Below are 24967 nucleotides of genomic sequence, written 5' to 3' on the forward strand. Positions count from 1 at the left end.
TGAAATAAGTAAAAATAATTCAGAAAAGTTACAGTCTAATTCAAGCTTTAAAGTGAGTGTTGTATATTCAGTTTTCATTCAGAAGATCGCTGTGACTTTAGTGACAAATTGAATACAGTTTGTGATTTCATTTTGTCTGAAAGTGACATTAATACTAGGTGGAAAGCACCTGCTCTCATTTTCAGAGTGCTTTAAGAAAGTTAGTCCTGAGAAAGGGATTCTGGGAGGTAGAAGACTTGAATGCTTTCTGTCTTTTCTCCCCTTCTGATTCCAATTTATCTGCTTCTCCTGAGCCGAGCAGCTGCTGAGGTCAGAAGACCTACAGGAGTGAGGGAGAATTTAGGCTCTGTAGAAGTCCTAGCAGAGAGCTGGTGCAGGATTTTATCTTCTCTGCATCCATTGAGAGCCTGGAGAACAAGGCAGAGGAAGCCCTAGATGAGAATCAGAATGATGCAGATCCTGGGAAGAGCTCAGTCTGCAAAAATCTTCCCTCCTCTCAGATTTATGTCATAAAATGTTAATTCCCAGACAATAATGCAATATTAGTTAAAATTCCACAAGGATTTTTAAGGAGAATTATTTGAAATTATTTTAAAATGTACTAAATATTTCATTAATTTCTTAGATAAATAAAGATGTATGGATGCCTAAGAATAGACAGGATAAGTCTGAGAAAGAGACTGGTGGTGGTGATGGTAGGGAGAGGGGAATTACATTACTCAGCTGCAGAGCGTCGTCTAACACTACTGTAATACAGTCAATATGACCCTGACACATCAGATAAATAGATCAGTAGAACAAAATAGAGCCTTTCTTAACCAGAGTTCTTCACCTGAATCACAGAACACAGAAATGATCTGAATGACTATTTTTTTGATTTTCCCAAGAATAGTGTAGAACTAGTACCAGTCTAAATGCATTAGAGAGAAGTCCATTCGTTATATGTAGTGTATATGTTAGGCATTAGGGCAAATTCTCTTACACAACCTAGGTTGAGAGAGACTAGGTAATTCAAAACTGTAAAATTAAGTATATGGTAAAGATGGAATTTCACCTTTGTAAGAGAAAGTTTTGTTTTTTTTTTTTTTTAGTAATAGCACAGGCACAGTTGACTATCCATACGGGAGAAAATGAATTTGAACCCTTAGGTCATTTCATATATGAAATAAATTCTAGAAAATTTCAAGATTTAGATGCAAAAATGCAATAAAAAAATCTTTAAAAAATCTTGGATTCCATATGTAAGAATGTATGGATTGGGAAGAGCTTCTTAAATCAGGAAACTCAGAAATTTAGTTTTTTTTTTTTTTTAGAAAAGGACAGATTATATCAAATGTAAAGTCTTTTATCTGATTTAAAAAAAAGACCTTAAATACATAATGTCAGTATTTAAAAATAGATTTAAAAGATACTTAAAGTACAAATTACAAATATTTGTGTCAATAATAGATAAAGTTCTATTCTAAACTAAGAGAAAAAATCAAAACCACAATGGAAAAACTAGCAAATAATATGATAATAGGTAATTCCATTTCTGTGGATTTCTAGAATAGGCAGCACTAATCTGTAGTGATAAGATCACTCAGTCATTGCCTGGGAAGTGAATAGGACTTGCTTGCAAAGGGGCATGATGTGTCATTGTGGAGATGGTGGTTACATTGTCAAAAATCTCAGAACTATGTTCTTAAAATGTGTACTTTTATATACAATTGATTTTAAAACTTATGGCTGATACCCTTAAATAGTAATATTTTAAAGAATGTTGCACCTCTTGCTGTTAGGGCTGTGGGCAAAAGGGTATTCTCTTACATTTCTTGTAGAAAGGTAAATTTTTATAGCCTTTATGGAAGCGACTTTGGAACATCTGTTAAGATAAAAATTATACCTTTCAGTCCTGTTTCTTTGACTCTATTCCATAGAAATAGAAGTTCCAGTATGTAAAAACACGTATGCAAATATATTTAACACAGCATTGTTCTTTGTGGCTATAACCTGGGTGCCAAATAAATGTCCTTTAGTAGGAATGGCTGATTAAACCATGGAACGTCTTTATCGTATGATACTATATAGCCATTTAAAAGTGTGAGTTGGAACTATATCAGATGGGAGGATTTCCAGGAGATGTTGTTAGGGGAGAAAACATGATGCACATAGGAAAAGCAAAGAGTGCTCTAAAAAATATCCTTTAAAGATGCATGTTTTAATGTATGTGCAAGGAGAACACCCAAGGATATATTGCAGATCATAAACATGATGGGCAAGTGTGGGGGGCAGTGGGAGAGGACAGGAACAACGGTGCAAAAAAAGTAAATAAGATTTATATGAAAAACCTCAAAACGACACACACACACAAATATGGATAATTTCCCATATTTGCAAAATATCATATCTTCATAAACTTGGAGAAACTGTTAGCTTTTTATGTACTGACTTACAGAGATATTCAAAATACACATTCAAATTTTAGAAAACGTGTTGCAAAGGAATATTTATAACGTGGCTCTATTTTAGTAAATAAAAGATTCTCTGTAGATGAATTCTTATTTCCAGATTTCTTTCATTTTCTCTGAGAAACTTTCCAAATGTAATCTTGGCTTCCAGGCTCTTAAAGTTGATGCCCATTTATTTTGGAGTGGTATAATCAATATAGACAAATTATGGCGTAGTTCTCCTGTTCCCTTCAGTACCACCCAGTAGTCCCAAAGATTGGATGCTTCCCAAAAGTAGATCTGCAAAGAATATGGGGTCCTTCTGATACAGTGGATGAGAGAATGAGAATTGAGGATTTCTAACTCTTGGGGTTGGCTAAGATTCCAGTTGGTTTTTTACTAGAGAAGATACAGGAAGCACTGTCAGATCTCAGCTGGTGTCATTGAGCCCTCCATTTTTTTTTGTTCTAGCTATACATTTCATACCTTTATTTCACTGACTTTGGAGGATGAGAATATACTCTGAGATGAGGCCAAGTAGTAGATGTAGGAGGAATTCTGCCATCTGTTCTGTGGTCATCATTACTTTAGATTTCTTTCAAATTATGATGGGTACTTTTGGCACTGGTGTTTTCTAGGGCATTCTTTGGATATAACATAAATCCTGTTTTCACTGTCACATAAGGAGAAAGCAAGGTTTGCCAAGTGAAAAGTTTCTTGTATGGAACTCTCCTATTCCTCATCTTTGGAAAACCTTTGTTCTCCCTGTTTATCTTATATATCCCTATGTGCCTCTTTGTGTTTGCTTACAGGAATGTCTAAGTGTCCTCTACATTTGCCTTTACCACCATAGGACTTGAACACAGGGCCTGTTAGCCCCGTTGTAATTGGTTAAAACAGTATTATTTGAAATACCTTGAGATACACACACACACACACACACACACACACACACACACACTCTTTAACAGAGCATTCCAGAGTATGAATATACAATGAATGGGTTAAAATTCACTAATACTGTAACCATCCCACCTCATATGTAAATGTAAAGCATCTTGTAAGATCAGTCTTGTTCCACAAGACACCTAGTTTAGAGCAGCTTATCATATAAAACATAAATCCAACAAGGTGTCCAATTTGAGACCCAAATGATGCAAACAGCATGGAAGAGCTGCATGATAAGTGCTTCCAGAGATTATTTGTATCCCATTAAACGCTCTCAAGGTTCCTGAGAAGATAAAAGAAATAGTTCCAACTCTTGATTTAAAAAAAAAAAACTAAACACCGCCATTCTAAGGATGATCTATCTGGATGTGATCAAGAAAGCCCTTAAATTATTAACTCACCTTTCATACTTAAGTGCTACAAATTTTAAAAGTGTTTTGGTGACTCACTTTTTCCACTCTTGAAGTTTTTACATGGACAAACATTATTCAGTTAGCTGTGAATACTAAAATATTGATTCTTACCTGAGAGGAAAAAAAAGATTAAAGTAAATCAAAGCAGAAATAAAAATAGCAGACCTGATTAATCAGTCACTTAAATTGAGCAAAAAAATTTATATATAAAATATATATATATGAAATATATACACACACAATTTTACATATATATATAAAATTCCCCTTTTTTGTGGGGATTTTCTAGAGAATTTATGAATCTTAAAAGATGGAGAGAATAAGTAATGATGATGAACGGGCGTTAGTAAATATTAATGGAATCAATATAAATATAGGCGAGTTAATGCAATATGTATGGTGAGGAAATTGAAATTATTTATTCAAAACACTAATGTCTTAAAAATTAAAACATCCATTTTAATATCGTTCCCCTTTCCTTGCTTTTTTCTCTTTTTTTCTTCTTTTTTTGATTTCAAACAGGCCGTATACTCCTTTGAAAGGAGGAATCTCCAATGTGTGGTTTGACAGATTTAAAATATCTAATGACTGCCCAGAACACCTTGAATCAATCGATATAATGTGTCAAGTGCTTACAGATTTGATTGATGATGAAGTGAAAAGTGGCATCAAGAAGAATAGGATATTAGTAGGTAAGACCTTTAATTTAGATTTTTTTCACTTTGTCTGATTCCATACATTGAACTTTACTTGGAATATTACTTAGAAGCACTTGTATATCATTTGACCTGTTCATAGTTTCAAATAAACTTTACATGTTGAGAGTTTCAAAGATACTAGAATTATAAACAACAGCTCATTAAACTTTAATTCATTTTCTTTTTAATAATAACATAATTTGAGTATCGTATGTTTAATTTTCTGTTGAGAGTATTCATTTCAATTTTTAAGACATTTTATTTTAAGTAGCTTAAGTTTTATAAATATGTTTAAACTACCATTGCCATGATTAAGATAGAATGCACGGTTAAAATATAACATCAAATTCATGAAAAGTAAACTCTTCAGAGTAAATATCACAGGAATAAGGTATTTACAAACTTTTGTTAAACATGACTTGAGCAGTCTCTATTACCAGGGGGGTATAATGTGCCTTTATATAAGCTCTTTATTCCACTTAATACCCTTTTCTTTTTTCTGTAATCATCAAATACATAAACTATTAACATCTCCTTTTTTATAATACATACAAAAATGAGATTGGCTGTGTAGCATGTGGATGGTACAGGACATATTTTGGTGTAGGAGTTTTATTTTCAAATATAACTAATTTTCAATGAGTTGCATTTAATGGTGACATTTTAAAGCAAATTAAGTATCTGTCATGTTCTAAATAACATCAAAATGCACACTGAAATCTTTTATAGACAGGATTTGGATAAATTAATAAACTTCATTTGTGTTTATTGAACTACTGAACTATTCATTGAGTTAAGAGGCAGCGTGATATAATGAATAGAATCCACTCTTTTCTGCCTTGCCTTCAACTTCCACTTTTGTTAGTTAAAAGTAGTGTGCCCTCCAGCCCAGTCATATCACCTCCCTGGGCCTCTGTTTCTTCATTTATGTTTAACTCTGTATTTCTGTGTTTCTATGAATCTGTGTTTAACTTCTAGTTTAACTCTAACAGAGATAAATATAAAACATTATGGGAGTACTGGGAAGAATGCAAGGAAGGGCACCCAACTCAGTCTAGGGGATTATAAAACAGTTACAAGATAGAATTCAAAATGTGCAAATGTACAACAGACTCCGTCATTGTCATTTTGCAAATATTTTCTAAGTTCCTGCTGTGTGCCAGGCAATATGTTAGATGCTCAAAGGGACACACAGATAAGTACAACAGGATCTATCTCACAATTGCTTACAACCTGGAAGAGCCCATGAGGTACTTAGAGTGATAACTGTAATGCCAACAAGCCTATGATGAGTGCCCTAAAGCCATATAACTGACAGCTCTTCAAAGAGAGTGATCTGTATATTTATTATTATTTCCCAGGACGCATCGAAATTCCTGGCACAGAGCAGATGCTTAGGAAATTTATAATGAATGGCATGACCTGATCAGTGAGGTGATGATTTAAGTAATTAAGTACCACAGAAATTCAGATGAAGAAGAGATCGTATGTATTTGAGGCTATTAGAGTTTAATAGGAAGGTAGCAGTGGCATTTGAGATTCTGAGATGCACAACTAAATAAAATTTTAATTATTGTATGTAGAGGTCAAGGCATAGAGAATAATATGAACAGTACCTAGAAGTAGAAAAAGTAATGCTTGTTGTTTTTGTGTGGACATTATTTGGCTGTAGCAGAAAGTTTGTTGTCTGACTGGAAAATGCCTTGTTGACTGATAGCTGCACTAAGTGACTGAAGAGCATCATGATATAGTGACAAAAATGAGCTCACATCTAAAGTCTACCACTGCCTACCTAGCTGGGTCACCACGTAATTACCTACACTGAGTTTCTGCTGCCTCATCTGTCAAGTTGTAATGATAATACAGTTATCTACATTACTGGGAGATGATGTTTGTAAAATACTTCGCTCATTCTAGGCTCTCAATAAATTCTTTCTGGTTCCTCTGTTATCCTTTATTCTATTGATAATTTGTGAGGGATGATTAAAGAAGACCTTTGAGTCATATAGTTAATTAGAACAGTACTTCAGGAAAATTAACGTGGCAGAAGGGGTAAGTGAAGAGATGAGAAGTCAGGTGTGGGAAAACCAGTTACTGAATTTATGTTTATAAGGTAATGAGATCCTGAAGTAATATAGTGACAATGGGTAAGGAAAAGATCAGGATAAGAAATTGCTTTAAAATAAGATTACAAAATATCCATACATAAAAAATAAAAAATATTCTAATGATACCCTTAATGTACCTGTGTTAAAGAAGTTGTCATATTGAATTGTAACTGCCGTCTACTTGTTTCTTCTGTATCCCCACTCCTCAGTCTTCCCCAGATTCACCAGCTATTTCTTATTCATCTTTAAAAAAAGACTGTGGATTGGTGTAAGGTCAGAGAGCTAATATGAATTTTGAATCTAATTTTACTCCATTTCAAACCCCATGATTCTTCCATTTAACTGAACATTTTTAAGACTCTTAAAACACATTGCCAAATTCCCTTCATGAAAAATTGTACCAATTGATACTTCTACCACCACCTATATTAGAATGTCCATCTTGTTACACTATCACTGAATAACATTGTCTTCAAAAATCTTCACTAAAAATAAGTAAACAAAAACTGGTAATTAATTTGCACTTAATTTGTTATTTTCCTTTTAATTCTATTTGTTGTATTTTGACACAAGAAAGCTTTTTTTAGTTGTCTATTAACCTTTCTTTTTATGTTTTTTTTTCAAATAATTTCTCAATTTAAGGAAGTCTTTCTCTAGAACTTAGATAAATATTCAAATAGATTTTCTAGTGGGTTTTCTACAATGTGATTTATTTATTTATTTTTTACATTTAATTCTTGGATTCATCTGGAATTTATTTTGGTTTCTTTCTACCACATCATGGAAGGTTTTAATTATTTTCTAAAGTACCAAGAGAACATTGTTAAAGGATAGTCTTATTTATAATGCAATCAGTATTATGGTCAGTATTTTATCAAAGATCCATTGAATTTATAACAACAGAATTTCTTTCGGCAAAGTTTATAGAATATTGTATTATAAAATTTGAAATTTATTACAAAGTCATATTAAAATATTGTATATAATATTTATTATATTATTATATGAATATAAAAAATTGGGAAAGAAAAAAATTATTTTTTAAAAATTTGTGATATGAGCTAAGTAACTTCTGTAAAGCCTCTTTCCTAGCTTGAGATATGAAAGAGACCACAAAAGTGCAGAGCCAAGGTTGTTTGTCCTTTTTACATGTATTCTTAGTTACGTAAAAGTCAATAAACATAAATCTTCAATAATAGTTCTTTAAAGTTAAACATGTGCCCCAAAATACACATGATTCTTGACCTCTTAGGCTATGACGAAACAATTAGTTATATTACCTCCTTTTAATTGCATGCTAATTCTTTCGTAGGTTAGCTCTTGATGCATAGAGGAAATAGTGTTCTAGTCCTGCAGGGATTTTTTGTTACTTGTTTGTCTTATTGATCTGACTGAACCTGCCGTTTATGTGAAAATGTGGCATGAGAAGCAGTATCATCACTGTATAAGAATACTTTTACATGCATTCTTTGAGTTATGAGTATTATCATTACAGATGTGCTGATGCAACTGGCGGCACTGTCGAATAGTTAGGAACTTGGGCTCTGGATTCACACTGCAGGTTTCTAATCCTAAATTGACTGCTTTGTAGTTATAGAGTCTCCTTAACCTCTGTGCTTGGATGATAATAGTGCCTACCTTATAGAGTTGTGATATTGGATTAGTCAATTCATGTGAAATACTTAGAAATGTGTCTGGCATGTAATGTTGAAAAGTTTTCTTGCTATTATTAAATACTCTTTATATCACTCCACTCCACCATCCCTCCAAAGAGCAAAAAGGCCATACTGGACCAGTGCTGCCCCTTGGAGACTCGTAGGTAGCTCATCATTTCTTCCTTACCAGCTGTTTTCATTTTCCTCAGTGGTACACATGCTGTGTTTCCCTCTTTCTTTTTCATTTCTCATAGATTATTTAAACAGAAGCTACTCCTTAATATTTTTCTACTGTTTTTTATGCTTTTGTACAGTGTCTTTGACAGTACATTTAAGTTAACGAAAATTTAAGTGCTATTTGTATTATTTTAATGAAGGAAAGATTCAGTAGGAAATCAAAGAAAAATGCATTTGAGATTCTGAAGTTGTTTTATTAAACACACACATATACACACCATAGTGAAGTTAGGTTATTTTAAAAAATTATGAGGAAAAATTAGAAAATTGTAAGATTGGAAAAGGAAAAATGGAGATAATATGTACAAAAATTGTTATCCTTATTGATTTTGTTTAATATGTGAGATAACATTTCTGATTTAATATCACAATATGTGCTCATGGAACCCTTGTCTCTGAGATTATAATTGCAACCAGTGTAGCTTTCTCTATGTTTGACTGTTCTCTATATTTGAGTAGGTGGGAGCCCATTCTTTTTCTGTAGTTTTATTTTGATTAGTGATATTTTATTATATTAAACTTAGTTTTAAAAACAATTCTTTTTTTTTTTTTTTGCTGAGTAAGATCAGCCCTGAGCTAACATCTGTTGCCAATCCTCCTCTCTTTTTGCTTGAGGCAGGTTAGCCCTGAACTAACATCCATGCCAATCCTCCTCTATTTTCTATGTGAGTCATGCCACAGCATTGCTGACGAGTGGTATAGGTCCGCACCAGGATCTGAACCCACGATCCTGGGCCGCCAAAGCAGAGCGCACAGAACTTTAACCGCTATACCACGGAGCCAGCCCCTAAAAACAATTTTTATAGTATGTGATATCCAGGCTTTTCTGGCTAGTCTCCCTTGCTTGGTCAGGTCAAAAATGGTACTTCTCATGGTACATTCTACCTCCAAATTATTAATAAAAAATTTAACCCCTGGAGTGCGCTAAAAAACTATCAAAAATTTTGCAATCTAATGAGGGAGTAGTGTTGTACTACAATGCAAGTATTATTGTAAAAGTATGTACAAAGTACAATGCGAGCAGTGAGGAAAGAAGAAGTAAATCTTTTGGGGAATTAGGACATGCTTCTCAGAAGAGATGACTCTCCTACTGAGTTTTGCAGAATGAGTAAGAATATGACTGGTGAACAAGGAGGGAAACACATTCATGAAAGAAAGCAAGGGGCACATGAGACTCTCTCAGGAAGTACTGGTTTGGTATGCACTCCAACCCCTGGGATTATTGAACTGTATTCAGAGAATGATGTGATCGAATGTGCCTTTTGGAAAGATTATGCCAACTGTTCTGTGGAGGCCTGGCCAGTGTGAAGGTCAGGAGAACAGCAAGATGACAGATGCAATAGATCCAGTAGAATGATGGAGTACTAACACATACACTGGTTCATGATTTGGGGAACACAGGATGAGTAAGATTACACTTAAGGATATTATAGTTGACTGCACACTTGTTAGCTATGAAAACAAACTGTTTTCTAGTTTTCATCATTGGAAATATATTGCTTTCTCATTAGAAAAAATAAACTTTGAGTAGATAGGAAGAACTGTCCAGTGTCAGGTATATAGGAGAGGTTCAGTGAAAGTGTGTTCCTTGAAGACATTTGTGATTCCTCACTGTGTACATTAAGAATATCAGACGTAAGAAAGTTTATTTAATTTTACGTATTTATACCACACGTGATTCTACAGAGAGTATGATAAAAGTTAGGGGAAACACAGGCAATAATAATGACTTTTAAATTACTCTCTGAATGTTGGCAATATAGTTATTAATATAACCTGGGTTCAAATCCTGTGTTCTGAGAAAATTAATAATATTAAATTATCTAGTCGTCTTCTGGTTTTATTAAGATGTTGAGAGTATCCAGTGTGCAGAATATAGGCATATTTCATAGTACATTCTGTGTCCCTGTTACTGTCTGTCTTGAAAGTCTTCATTTCCTTCTAGTATGTTTCTGTATCTAGTGAGAAATCAAAATAGAGAAAGGTATATCATTTTTCCGCTGTGCACTGTTGTGCTTCAAAAGTATATGTGGTAATAATACAACTAAAATAGTTGACGTTTATATTACACTTGACAGTTTTTAATTTGCCATTATACATCATAATGTTTTATATTTAGATAATGTTTAAATTTACAAGTTGTTTTTCATATACACTATCTCTCTTGGGCCTTGTAATCGGTGAAATGGGAAATTTTTATTCTCATTTCAGATATGAAGAAACTAAAATTCAAAGAGATTGCTGGCTAATGTGAAATAGAGTTGGGACTAGAACCCAGATCCATTGACTTGGTCAAGAACTTTGTACAAGAATGAGATTCCTTTTTTGGCCACTAGGTGGTGATAATTTGTTGTTAAGAGAAAATTGGTGTAATTTAGGTTTACCTTTGATCTAGGATGTATAGAACCTGACAAATGATATGACCAGATTATAAGAATTTTGATAACACGAGCATACTATCAGAATTTTGAAGCAGGGAGAAACAAGTGCTTTTAGAATTACACCTGAGTAATTTACATGGATGCTCTAAGTCCCCATCATGAGGGAAATAATAAAAGGAATTATGGTCTATTAATACAATTGAATATTGTATAACCATTAAATACTGTATTTACATATAGAAGGCACTTAGTAAGTATGTGTTCAATGAATAAAAAAATAATTATGGAGTTTTGTAGTTCTGTTGAAAGAATTTCAAATCAGTTTTACATGAAATAGAAAGTAAGGTATAAATTGTACATTTAGAGTGTTTGTTAAAATGAATTTTAAAAAACATGTCAAAATTATGTATGAGTAGTGAGATTTTGAATGACTCATTTTCTTTATTTCTGTCTGTCTGGTGGAAACACTTTGTACAGTGAGTATATAATAAGATTTAAAATTAAAATGAAGGGATAGTTGGAATTACCAAGATGAAGCCTAGCACCCAAGTCTCCAGGCTCCCTTGTCCTCACCTTATACGAGTTTCTCCTGAAGCTCTTTCTTGGAGCTAAAGCTTGAGAATGATAGCATTCTTCTACTTTCTTTTAAAATATATGTCTTAATTAAACAAGTTATGTTTCTTCAACACCAGTTATCAGAACTTTAAAGGCCTGGGACTGCTGTTCTAACAGCTTTTCATAGAAGATAATAAATATTTTGTTTATCCTATAAATTTTTTATGAGAGAAAGTATACAAATGAATATATTATATATTCCCAAATCTTTTGAGATTTTATCATGGTTCAGTCTGAAGAATAATTATATAAATTAAATGGAGGAATTGCTGAAATTTGGAGGGAAAGTAGATTTTATTACATTTTAAAAATCCTAATGAATTGATGGTCAACTTGAATTGTAAGTATTTTTTTCTCTGGATTTTGTTTTCAGATAGATTAGCTTAGTTTTCCAGTATAGTTTTTTATACATTGTTTCTGTTTTATTTTATTTAAAGAGTTCATAAAAGCTAGGTTTATTATTTTTTTAACATGTTTTATTCAGCTTGTTAATCTTAAGTGTATGTTGAAATGTTAGCTCTTGACATGTTAATCCTTTGCCAGCAACTATAAATATACATTATAACCATTACCTACAATGAGTTTACTATTTGGTATTTACTTACTGAACAGTATATTTTATATGGCATTTTAGACATTTAGATGGAAATTGAATTCCAATAACTAGTCCTTTGTCTTAAATTTTCTTCTGTTAGAAAAAAATACACAGTCTCTTTCAGAGTTGTGTCTGATGCTGAAGGTGATTGTATTGTCAAAGATGGCTGGTGAGAAATTGTGGATTACCTCACAAGATTGTGAATGGGTCAGGGACTTAGATTAAATCTTTAAATAATAAGATTTCAATGAATACATTTTTCTTCATTGTAAATTGTGAGAATTGAATATGAGGTTAAATGTCTTCAGGATATATCTATGTTTGTTTATAACATTTCATATGTAGGAAAATTTTTCTGTCTTAGTTTGTTGTTGTTGTTAGGCTGCTCCATCAAGGGGGCTGTGAAAACCACATAAAGTGATCAGGCTACTCTGGCCAATAAAAATAAAGTGATGGAGGGGGGAATTTAATGTGTAAAATTTTCTCCATACGTGTGCTTTTAAAATCATTTTTTAATATGTTTTTGCTTACTAATCTGTTTTTGTTCACATTTTATCTTGTGATTTCTTAAAAATCTTTATAACATTAAAAGATCACATATAATGATCTTAGCCTCAACATTATCTTTTTATGAAATATTGATTTTCTTTTTGCTCCATTTATGAATTTTGAAGCTTTTTTTCAATCATTGGTGCAGTTTAGATTGTCCAGAACTTCACTGTTCAATATGATAGTCCCTAGCCATGTGTGACTATTTAAACTTAAATTCAAACTAATTAAATAAAATTAAACATTTGGTTTCTCAGTCACGCTAGTCACATTTAATATGTTCCATAGGTACATTTGGCAAAAATATAATTCAAGCTCATGAATTTCTCCAAAAAATAAAAAACTTTGTTCTACAACCTTAGTATCTATCATATATAGATTTCTTTTAAATCATGATATTGTCTCTGTCTGTGCTTACCCGTTATACTTAATTTGGAATTGTCTGCCTTACAGCTACCAATATTTTTCTAAGGATGTGATTCTTATGCATTTGATTTATGGCCATAAGAACTTCTAAGGTTTAAACATCTGCTCTGTGATTGTGTTAGTTGGTCTGGGGCTGAGTGTAGGAATCTTTATTTTTAAGGAGTCAGATTTAGAAATCATTGGCCTGGGGCATACTAACCATTCCCTCCTCCATTTTCTAAACTTTACTTTTGTATCAAGTCAGATCACCAAAAAGCTACGTTTCCTGATGACATAAATTTGTCTCCTTGCAGAAATAACCTCATAGAACTACAATTATTTGTTCACCTATTCAATAAATATTTATTAAGCACCTACCATGTGCCAGGCGCTTTTCTGAGCATAGGGAGGGTACGTTGTGAATAAAACAGACTAAAGCCCCTGCTCTCCTGGACCTTATAGTCTAGTGAATGTTACGCCTCTGTGTCCTAGACTTTTATACAAAAGTCGGTAGCAGAAGTAGCTATATGTAAAATGTCTGATTTTGAGTTTTATGTTTAATGACGATCTACTTGATAAATTCCACCCAGGAATGCAATGCTAGGAAAAGTTCTAGTACAATTTGGTGTGATTCCTTCTGTTAAAGAATATTGCCTTGCTGCAGGGAAGCAGTCCAGTGTCCGGTTGCACCCCTCATTACTGCTGTCCCCATATTATGGTCTGTGGCTCTCTTTCTCTTTCCGCCAACCCCATCTCTCCCTCCCTCACGTTTTCCCCTCATTTTAGAGATGTAGTTTTATTGTTAAAGATGTGTTTGATTATAAGCAACGTTGAGTTCATTTTGTAAGTAAAAGGGGAAAGGAGGGGAGATCGGAAGTGATGAAGGAAGTTAGCATTTGCTAAGACAGATTCTGTGAACTTTAAGGAAGCTAAAATTGTATTCTGAGAGAGATGGATTCTTAGTTCTGAACTGAAAGCAGACTTCTGTATTTACAGTAACTCTGTAAACTTCGAAAGTCCTTGCTTGTTTGCCTTTTACAAGTGATTATTAAGCATTTGTATAATAGACTTAAAAATTTGATGGAAACCTAGAGATCATCCGGTCCAGCTATCTAATTTTACTGGAAACGGAATCCTGGATTTTAAATAATTTACCCAAAGACATTCAGCTAGCGTGTCACTAGCAGGATTAGAACTCATTTTCCCTTATCTTCAGCCTGGTCCTCTTTCCACCAGACTTTAAATTAGAAAATGTTTTGTGTGCCTTTAGATATGACAAATCTAAGAGATGTTTGTAAATTTTTTTATTGCTTTACTCCTATAATGTATGTTTTCTAAAAATTCAATTAAACAAGACTTTTATTGAGTTGTTACTTTGTGCCAGGGACTGTGCTCACCACTGGGCACGTAAAATGATGAAGCCCGCTCATCAGCATGTGTGCACCAAGGGGGTGGAGAAACTCTGCTTAGCTCATCATAAGATATGGATCAAAATGTGATGATTGAAGAAAGAACTGTTCCTTACCCTTAAGGATTTCAGAATGTAGGGAACTAATTTATAGTCAATAAATTAAAACTTGGTAAGAATTGTGTTTCAAAATGTGTTTGCTTTATAACTCACATAATGTATTACATAGAAAAATGTGAGAAATGAAGTCAATAACTAGAATTGTGGCAAAAGCTTAGAGTTCAGCAAGCGTAGACTCTCAATAAGCTTAGAGTTCTTTCTGCATACGTATAACGAATGTTTACCAAGAATACTCATCTTGTCTACAGTAAGATCTTTTTATCCAAATGGGGCATGTCAAAAATTTATTAATGCACAAATTCATAGATAATGTAGCCCAGTGGTTTATAACCTTTTTTGGGAATCTGATGCACATATGCAAATTTTACATACAATTTTAAGATGTTTATGCTCTCTCCTCCCCCGCCAAGCTCATTCATGAACCTCTAAGTAGAGGTATCTGCATCGGGGGTGGTGTGGTGGGTATTTTGAAAGAGCCTTTTGAGTGGTTCTCATTTATGGTGAGCTACTGCTCCTGATGAGACCCTGTTATTTCTTTCTAGTATGTTGAAAACCACAGATGTAATATTTATTATACACTGTAATTATTTACATATTATGCCCTTTGTAAAAACCGAAACTTCCCAAGGCTAGTAATCTTCACTCATACGTTTGTATGTACGTTAAACTACACTGCAAGGCATCTGGGTTCCAGAAGTCCTAGTTTTATAGCTAAAATTGGGGATGCAGCCTTAGCAGGTCACCTAATCTCCTTGGGCCTCAGTTCCCTTCATCTAGGAAAGGAAATTGTAGTAAATTCAAATTTATGTTCTCTAAGGTCTCAGCTTTTAAACTTTGTTAAGTGCAGTAAAGCAGGAGGCTGGAAATTAGGAGATCTGAACTCTACACCAAAGTAGATTTTTATATTTCCACAAGTGCGTGGCTATGTGATTTACTTTCTATATTTATTTCTCTTGAAATATCAATGAGATGTCTTTTACTTCTCACTCAAGCTGGGGAATATCACACCACGTCTCTACCCTGAAGTTGGGCTACCCTCTCTGCTGTGTCTCATCAAATACCTGTCTCCATACTCTGTGATGTCTGTTTCCCCCTCGAACAGAAGGGTCCATGTATTTTAGCATATATGTTGTCAATGGGAGCACGGGGTTCATGTATTTTAATGTGCATATCTCCAGTGACTAGCACAGTGTTTGGCACATAAAAGATAATAAAAGTTTATCAAATGAGTAAATATTTTTTTAAAAGTTCATATAGGTACATATGTTTTAATTATATCATCATATGTCTGTTTCCAAAATAATATTGTAATACAAATATGTTTTAACCAGCTCACCAAATTTTTGATCATCCTTCCTAATTCAGAGATCACTAAGCATCTATTATATGGCAGACACTAGAAATAATAACTCCTCATGGAGCTCAGAGCTTGGTAAGTAAGACAAAAGATGCAAGTTATTGATTCTAGTTGCAGTGTGAGGACTCCTATGATATAAGTATAAACAACATATAAATAGATGTTAGAAGTTTAAATAAATAACACTTGTACTATGACTCATATTTTGGATTATGATCAGTATTTTTACTCAATGAACATGACTTCTTTGTTCAGTTCTAGCTCCTTTTATAACAATCTCTTCATCACTGATGACATAGATGGAGCAGTGTTGTTAACTCAAAGCAGGTGTTTTTCTATGTTATCTAAAGTAGACTACATTTGTTTTTAGCACTGTGTCTTTTTAAAGGTCTCCAAATATTTTTAAAATATTTATGGAAGACTGGCATAGAAATATCTGGTTCCAAATTCTTGTTGCATATGTTCTGCTTTTTCTGATAAGTGAATTTTTGCTTCTTTTAGGAGGATTTTCTATGGGAGGGTGCATGGCGATGCATTTAGCATATAGAAGTCATCAAGATGTGGCAGGAGTATTTGCTCTTTCTAGTTTTCTGAATAAAACATCTGCTGTTTACCAGGTAAGTTCCAGATTTTAAGAACAAAACAAAAAACATGAAATGGTCACACATTAAAACTAAAACAAAACTGATAATGAAGCAATAATAATTGATGCACAGAGCATTGCTGGGAATTTATGGCCAAATTAGTCATATTGATTAATTCCAGCTGGTCGTTAATGTTCAGGAAATGCCCTGTACAAGGAATATTGTGAAGCACAGTGTCAAAGGAGAAAGGATAAAAGCAATATGTGTATGTATATATGCATCCTTTATACATGTTAAAAATACAGATGATTATAGCTCGGTTTTCTTAGTATGTCATGAACATAATCAAAACAATCAGTTACATTGCTGATACCAGCTTCACAGCAATATCCTAATTCGTGAATGTGATACGTTATTGTGTTGCAGCTTCATCACCAGAGGTAGAAACGGCAGATATGGAAATGAGAACTAGAATGTAATTTTTCTCTTGATTGTACCTTAGGTCTGTGTTCCTGCACTCTGTTTGTCTTCCCAAGTTACACAGTTTCTTCAGGAAATATTTTGACCATTTTTGAGATAGTCCTCTCTGGAATAAATGCAGGTCGTGTGTATCCGCAGCTCGAATGGTGCTAGCAGCTAGCTAAGCCCCCAGGCCTGGCCCACCAATGTTGTGCCTCAGACAGTACCACCAGTGCCTCTTTTTTCCCTTAAAATTCTAATTTTACCAAAGTTCCAATATTTAATCTGCCCTCTCTAATTTCCAGGAATGATGTTCTTAAATGAGTTTCTTAAACTTTTCCATTTTTCTGTCCTCTTCTCTAGGCTCTTCAGAAAAGTGATGGTGTACTCCCTGAATTGTTTCAGTGCCATGGTACTGCAGATGAGTTAGTTCTCCATTCTTGGGGTGAAGAGACAAACTCGATGTTAAAATCTCTGGGAGTGAGCACAAAGTTTCATAGTTTCCCAGGTGTTTACCATGAGCTAAGCAAAGCTGAACTAGAGAAACTGAAGTCGTGGATTCTTACAAAACTACCAGGAGAAATGGAAAGGCAAAATGAATGAGTCAAGATTGATTTTGTTAGTATATATGCAGCGTCTTTGTGAAAATTGATTTTTTTGTGTGTGTGTGTGGGGAAGATCAGCCCTGAGCTAACATCCATGCCAATCCTTCTCTTTTTGCCAAGGAAGACCGGCCCTAAGCTAACATCTATTGCCAATCCTCCTCCTTTTTTTCCACCAAAGCCCCAGTAGATAGTTGTATGTCATAGTTGCACATTCTTCTAGTTGCTGTATGTGGGACACTGCCCCAGCATGGCCGGACAAGCAGTGCATCGGTGTGGGCCCAGGATCCAAACCCGCGCCACCAGCAGCGGAGCGTGCGCACTTAACCGCCAAGCCACGGGGCCGGCTTCCTGTAAATTGATTTTTATTGCCAAGTTATAATTTGATAAATGATAATTAAAATATTAAGAAATATCAACAGTTTACTGACTTATTTGTTAGTTATTGAAATGTACCACAGAGAGTAGTATAATCTTATTAATGGTTGACGTTAATTTAGACAAATATCTGTGTATTATTTTTCAGATGCTTTTTTTTTTTTTTTTTGCAGGGGAAGGTTCGCCCTAAGCTAACATCTGTTGCCAATCTTCCTCCTTTTTTCTTCCTTTTCCCCCTACCAAAGCCCCAGTACATAGTTGTATATTCTAGTTATATGCTCTTCTGGTTCTTCTATGTGAGCCGCCACCACAGCGTGGCTGCTGACAGACAAGTGGTGTGGTTCCGCGCCCGGGAACCGAATCCAGGCCTCTGAAGCAGAGCGTGTCAAACTTTAACTGCTAGGCCATCGGGCCTGGCTCCAGATACATTTCTGTAAAGATTTGGAGACCTTTTAAGTAATTAAATATTTAAATTTAAAAAAATAATTTAAGCTAGGTTATTATTTTTTTTTTTCCCCAAAGCCTCAGTAGATAGTTGTATGTCATAGTTGCACATCCTTCTAGTTGCTGTATGTGGGACGCGGCCTCACCATGGCCGGAGAAGTGGTGCATCGGTGCGCGCCTGGGATCTGAACCTGGGCCGCCAGTAGCCGAGTGCGCGCACTTAACCGCTAAGCCATGGGGCCGGCCCTAAGCTAGTTTAAATAAGGGCAATGAGAAAACGTGAAAAGACTTATCATGGTATTATTTCATCTTTTCTACCCCTTTCTGTAAATCCCCTTTCCAAAGATATTCATGTTTATGTAGTTTTTGACAGAATAAGACTCCAAGTTTATAAAGTGGTTTCAACATTATCTCACTTGATCATCACAAGAGCCTGATGAAATAGATGCAGTAGTTGTTACTGGTATTTGATAGTAAGGATAGAAGGATTAAAGACTTTCCCAAAGCCTCAAGGGCCAAGGCTAGACTCCGGACCTTCTGATTCTCAGCGGAGCTCACTTTCTGTTAGACCCAATTGCTGCTCTGCTCAAGTCCTAGAGTTCCAGTTGTACTGCAGATACTTGCCAACACTCAGTATGGCCAGTCTTAAATTTTACCCATTCTAGTGGGTGTAGAGTGGTATCACATTGTGATTTTAATTTGCATTTTCCTGATGACTAATGATATTAAGCAATTTTTATATGTTTGTGATCTATATAAATTCTTTGATGATATATCTATTCAAATCTTTTGCCAATTTTTTATTAGACTGTTTATCTTCTTACATTGGAAGAGTTTTTTATATATGCTAGATACAAACTCTATATTAGATGTTTTGCTAAATTTTTTTCCTAGTCTGTAGGTTGCCTTTATATTTTCTTTACAGTATAATTCAAAGAGCAAAAGGTTTTAATTTGATGAAGTCCAATTTATTTATTTTTTCATTTATACTTTGTACTTTTGATGTCATGTTTAAGAAAGCCAAGGTCACTAAAATTTTCTCATATATTTTCTTCTAGAAGTTTTATAGCTTTAGATCTTATATTTAGTCTGTGATCAATTTCAAGTAAAGTTTTGGATTTAGTAAGAGTAAGTATCAAGGTTCATTTTTTTGTATATGGCTGACCAATTATTGCAGTACCATTTGTTGAAAAGACTGTCTTTTCCCCACTGAATTGCCTTTTCATTGTTGCCAGTTGTTCATACATGTGTACGTTTATTTCTGGACTGTGTTATGTTCCATGGATCTATTTGTCTATCTTTATCCTAATACCACATTGACTTCATTACTGTTCCATTATAAGTAGCCTTGAGATCAGATCTTCTATATCTGATTTCTCTTGTTACTCTATTTTAAAGTGATTTTGCCTATTCTAAGTCCTTTGTATGTCGTTATTAATTTTACCATCAACTTCAATTTAGGGAGAATTGACATCTAAATAATATCGGGTCTTCCAATCTATGAACATATTGTATTTCTATTAAGTTCTTTATTAATTTCTCTCTGAAATTTTTGTGGTTTTCAGTAGTGGTTTATCAGATTTATCCTTCAATGTTGCGTATTTTTGATGCTGTTATAAATAGTATTTTTTTCCTTTTTTTTGTTTTGGGAGGAAGATTAGCCTTGAAGTAACATCTGTTGCAAATCCTCCTCTTTTTGCTGAGAAAGATTGCCCCTGGGCTAACATCCGTGCCCATCTTCCTCTACTTTATATGTAAGATGCCTGCCACAGAATGGCTTGGTAAGTGGTGTGTAGGTCTGCGCCTGGGATCTGAACCTGCGAACCCTGGACTGCCGAAGCCAAGTGCGTAAACTTAACCATTATGCCACTGGGCTGGCCCCAGTTTTTTTAAATTTTAATTTCCTATTGTTCACTGCTAATATATAGATATGCTATTGATTTTTATATATTGATGTTGTATCCTGCAACTGTGCTAAAATTTAGTTATAATACTTTAAAAAAAGATTTAGTAGGGTTTCCTACATAGATGATTCTGTGATCTGCAAATAAAAGTAATTTTACTTATTTCTTTCAAATCTTAATGTTTTTCTTTCTTTTTTTTTGGTTATTGTTATTGCTGTGTGTTTTATCGCACTAGCTGAAACCTCTAGTACAATGTTTTATAAAAGTGATAAGATTGGACATCTTTACCTTGTTTTTGGTCTTCAGGGGAAAGTATCCAGTCTTTCACCATAAGTATGTTTAACCTCAAAGTTTTTCAAAGACGCCCTTTATCAGCTTGAGGAAGTTGCTTTCTATTCCTATTTTGCTGTGAGCTTTTATCAGAAATGGATGTTGGATTTTGGACATGCTGTTTTGCATCTATTCTGATGATTTGATTTGATTTTTTTAGTCTGTTGATAGGATGAATTACATTGTTTTTCAACCTTGCATTCCTGGGCTAAAGTCAACCATAGTTTATCATTTTTATGTATTGTTAGATTCTATTTGCTAACATTTTGTTCAAAATTTTTGTTTTTGTATTCATTAGAAATGTTGGCCAGTAATTTTCTTTTTCTGTAATGTCTTTATCTGGTTTTGCTATCAGAGTAATGCTAGCCTCATAGAATGAATTGGGAAGTATTTCCTTCTTTTCAATTTTCTGGAAGAATTTGTATAAAATTGTTATTATTTCTTCTTTAAATATTCAGTAGAATTCACCAGTGAAGCCATCTGTGCCTGGGGTTTTCTTTGTGGGAATATTTTTAACTACAAATTCAATTTTTTAAATAGCTAGATTTTCTATTTCTTCATGAGTGAGCTTTTATAGTTTATGTATTTCAAATAATTTATCAATTTCATCTGATTTTCCATTTTTTCAAATTTTTTAGCATGAAGTTGTCCATAGTATTCCCTTATTAACCTTTTAGTAGCTGTAGAAAGTGTAGTGATGAGCACCTCTCTCATTCCTGATATTGGTAATTTTTGTCTTTTTTTCCTTTTTTCTTGATCTGTCTGGGTAGAGGTTTACCAATTTTATTGATATAGTCAGGGAACCAGTTTTTGATTTCTTTGATTTTCTGTTTTCTATTTCATTAACTTCTGCTCAAATCTTTATTATTTCTTTTCTTCTGTTTAATTTGGGTTTAATTTTCTCTTCTTTTTCTAGGATCTTAACATGGAAGCCGAGGTCATTGTTGGGGACCTTCTTTTCTAGCATACTCCTTTGGTGCTTTAAATTTCCCCATAAGTGTTGTATTAGCAGCATCCCACAATTTTTTGTATGTTATGTTTTCATTTTTATTCACGTCAAAATCCTTTCTAAATTCCCTTTTGAATTCTTTAACCCTTGGGTTATTTAAAAGTATGTTATTGGGGCTGGCCTGGTGGCACAAGCAGTTAAGTGCGCACGCTCCACTGCAGCAGCCCGGGATTCGCCGGTTCAGATCCCGGGCACGCACCGACGCACCGCTTGGCAAGCCATGCTGTGGCGGTGTCCCGTATAAAGTGGAGGAAGATAGGCACGGATGTTAGCCCAGGGCCAGTCTTCCTCAGCAAAAAGAGAGGAGAATTGGCAAATGTTAGCACAGGGCTGATCTTCCTCACAAAATAAATAAATATATAAATAAAAGTATGTTATTTTGTTTCTGAATTCTTGGAAATATTCTGCAGATCTTTGTTATTGGTTTCTAATTTAAATCCACTGTGGTCAGAGAGCATACTTTGTATGATTTGAAACCTTTTAAAATTTATTGAGACTTGTTTATGGCCCATAATATGGTCTGTCTTGGTAAATGTGTTGTGTGCACTCAAGAAAAATGTGTATGCTGCTGGTATTGGGTGGAGTATTTTGTAAATATCAATCAGATCAAGTTGGTTGATAGTCTTGTTCGAGTCTCGTGTGTCCTTGCTGATTTTGTGCCTGCTTGTTTTATAAATTGTTGAGAAAGAAGTATTGAAATTTCCAACTATAACTGAATTTTTTTATTTCTCTTTGCAGTTCTATAGGTTTGTCCTTCATGTATTTGAAGCTCTGTTATTAGATGCATAAACATATAAGATTATTATGTTCTCTTGAAAAATTGACCTCTTTGTCTTTATGAAATGATCATCTTTATCCCTGATATAGTCTTTGCTCTGAAATCTTGATTATATGATACTGATATAGCCACTCCAGCTTCCTTTAGACTAGCATCTTTTCCATATTTCTATTTTCAACCTATTTATGTCTGTATATTTAAAGTGCATTTCCATCAGGCAGAATATAGTTAGCCCTTCCTTTTCTATCCAATATGATCGTGTCTGCTTTCTAATTGAGTGTTTAGACCATTTTAATGTGATTGTTGACGTGTGGATTTCAAGTTACCATCCTACTATGTGTTTCCTCTATATCCCATCTCTTCTTCTTCACTCCCTTATTCTTCTTTCTCTGCCCCCCCTCCTCTTCCTTGGATTGTGCACAGTCATGTGTCATTAACGACAAGGATAGGTTCTGAGAAATGCATCATTAGGCGATTTCATCATTGTGCAAACATCGTAGAGTGTACCTACACAAACCTAAATGCCTAAAACCTAAATAGCCTACTGCACACCTAGGCTATATGGTACTAATCTTATGTGACCACCATCATATATATGGTCTGTCGTTGACTGAAACGTTGTTATGTGACGTGTGACTGTATTTTTTGCTGGCTTCTTAGTTGTGACACTGTGTATTTTTATTTTAGTGATTACTTTAGGGTTTATAGCACATTTTTTCTTTATAAAATTTTTTATTTTGAAATAATTACAAATTCACAAGAAGTTTCAAAGATAATACAGAGGAGTCCCATGTAGCCTCACCCAATTTTTCCCAGTGGCTATATCTTACATAACTATAATACAATATCAAAACCAGGAAATTGACATTGGTCCAACATATGTGTATACAATCTTTGGGGAATCTAGGAAATGAGGGCTGTAAACCAATCAAGGTTAGTGCCTAGAACCTCAGTTGAAATCTAATGTAGCCAAGTAGCCTGCTGTCCATAGTCCAACAAAGAAGGTAAGAACTTGGGAGTCATTCATTACTTATCTTTAGAAGACTGTTTTTTGAACAGCAACTTGCAGTCTGTCGGGGATTCACTTGACCATTCAGAGAAGTCAGTGTCTAGAGTGTGAAGTCCAGTTGTGATGTTTTGCTATGGCATGGTTCATATTCCCCGGTATTCATATCCGGTAACAATTCAACAGCTCACTCAACACACAGAACTGTTCCATCACCACAAAGATGTCCTTTGTACTTTTATAGTCATATCTGTCCCTTTCCCTGCCACCATCTCTAACCCCTAACAACCACTAATTTGTACTCCATCTCTGTATTTGACATTTTGGGAGTGTTACAGAAGTGTAATTTTACCTTGTGTGACATTTTGAGATTGGCTTTTTTCACTCCATCCAAATTATTGCATGTATCAATAGTTCATTTCTTTTTATTGCTGAGTAGTATTCCTTGACATGAACGTATTACAGTTTGATAAACTCTTCGCCCATTGAAGGACATTTTAATTGCTTCCAATTTTTCATTATTACAAATAAAGCTGCTGTGAACATTCTTGTACAGCTTTCTGTCTGGACATAGTTTTTGTTTCTCTGGGATAAATACCCAGGACAGTGATTTCTCGATTGTATGATAAGTGTATGTTTAAGAAACTGCCAAATATTTCCAGAGTAGCTGTGCTATCTAATATTCAGACCAGCAAAGTATGAGAGATAAATATTCTCTACATCCTCACCAGCATTTTGTATTGTCACTATTTTTTATTTTAGCTGTTCTAATGGCTACATAGTGATATCTTATTATGGTAAAAATGTGCATTTCTCTAATGGCTGGTGACATTGAACATCTTTTCCTATGCTTATTTGCCATCTCTGTATCCTCTTTGGTAAATGTTACTTCACATCTTTTGCCCATGATCTAATTGTATTTTTGGTTTTTGTTTTTGTTTGTTGAGTTTTGAGAGTTTTTTTGTACATTTTAGATATGAGTCTTTTTCGAGAGTGAGAAGAGAGGGCAAAAGGAGCAGAGAGGTTGTGCAGAGAAATAATAACTGAGAAATTCCCAAACCTGGAGAAGGAGGTGAAATTACATGTAAAAAAGGCAACAGAACTCCTAATTACATCAATGTAAAAAGACATTCTCTAAGGCATAAATTATTAAAGCTGACAAAAGCCAATGACAAAAGAAAAATATTGAGGGCAGCAAGACAAAAGAAAGTAACCTACAAAGGAACCCCTATCAGGCTTTCAGCTGATTTCTCAGCAGGAACCTTACAGGCTAGGAGAAAGTGGAATGATACATTCAAAATTTTGAAGGACAAAAACTGTAAGCCAGGAATACTATATCCAGCAAAAATATCCTTCAGATATGATGGAGAAATAAAGTCTTTCCCAGATAAACAAAAGCTGAGGGGGTTCATTGCCACAAGACTCCCACACACACACAAGATTTGATCAAGAAGGCCCTCATACCTGAAAAAAAAAAAAAAGAAGAAAGGGCTTACAAAGCCTTGAGCAAGGAGATAAATAGGCAGACAAAATCAGGAAATTGCAACTCTTTCAG

General features: G+C 34.3%; 1 protein-coding gene across 1 annotated transcript in view; it reads left to right on the plus strand.

Annotated features, from left to right (window-relative positions):
* The window catches only part of LYPLAL1 (lysophospholipase like 1), a 45306-nt gene extending 21341 nt beyond the window's left edge, over nucleotides 1-23965 (plus strand). The window contains exons 3-5 of the mRNA XM_004439664.3: nucleotides 4313-4482; nucleotides 16420-16535; nucleotides 17325-23965. Coding sequence (XP_004439721.1) covers nucleotides 4313-4482; nucleotides 16420-16535; nucleotides 17325-17564 — 526 coding nt within the window. The 3' untranslated portion in view covers nucleotides 17565-23965. The remainder of the gene's footprint in view (nucleotides 1-4312; nucleotides 4483-16419; nucleotides 16536-17324) is intronic.
* The last annotated feature ends 1002 nt before the right edge of the window (nucleotides 23966-24967 follow it).

This window comes from Ceratotherium simum, chromosome 36 (genome assembly GCF_057802395.1).
Source record: "Ceratotherium simum simum isolate JZ-2026a chromosome 36, ASM5780239v1, whole genome shotgun sequence".
NCBI classification, from domain to species: Eukaryota; Metazoa; Chordata; class Mammalia; order Perissodactyla; family Rhinocerotidae; genus Ceratotherium; species Ceratotherium simum.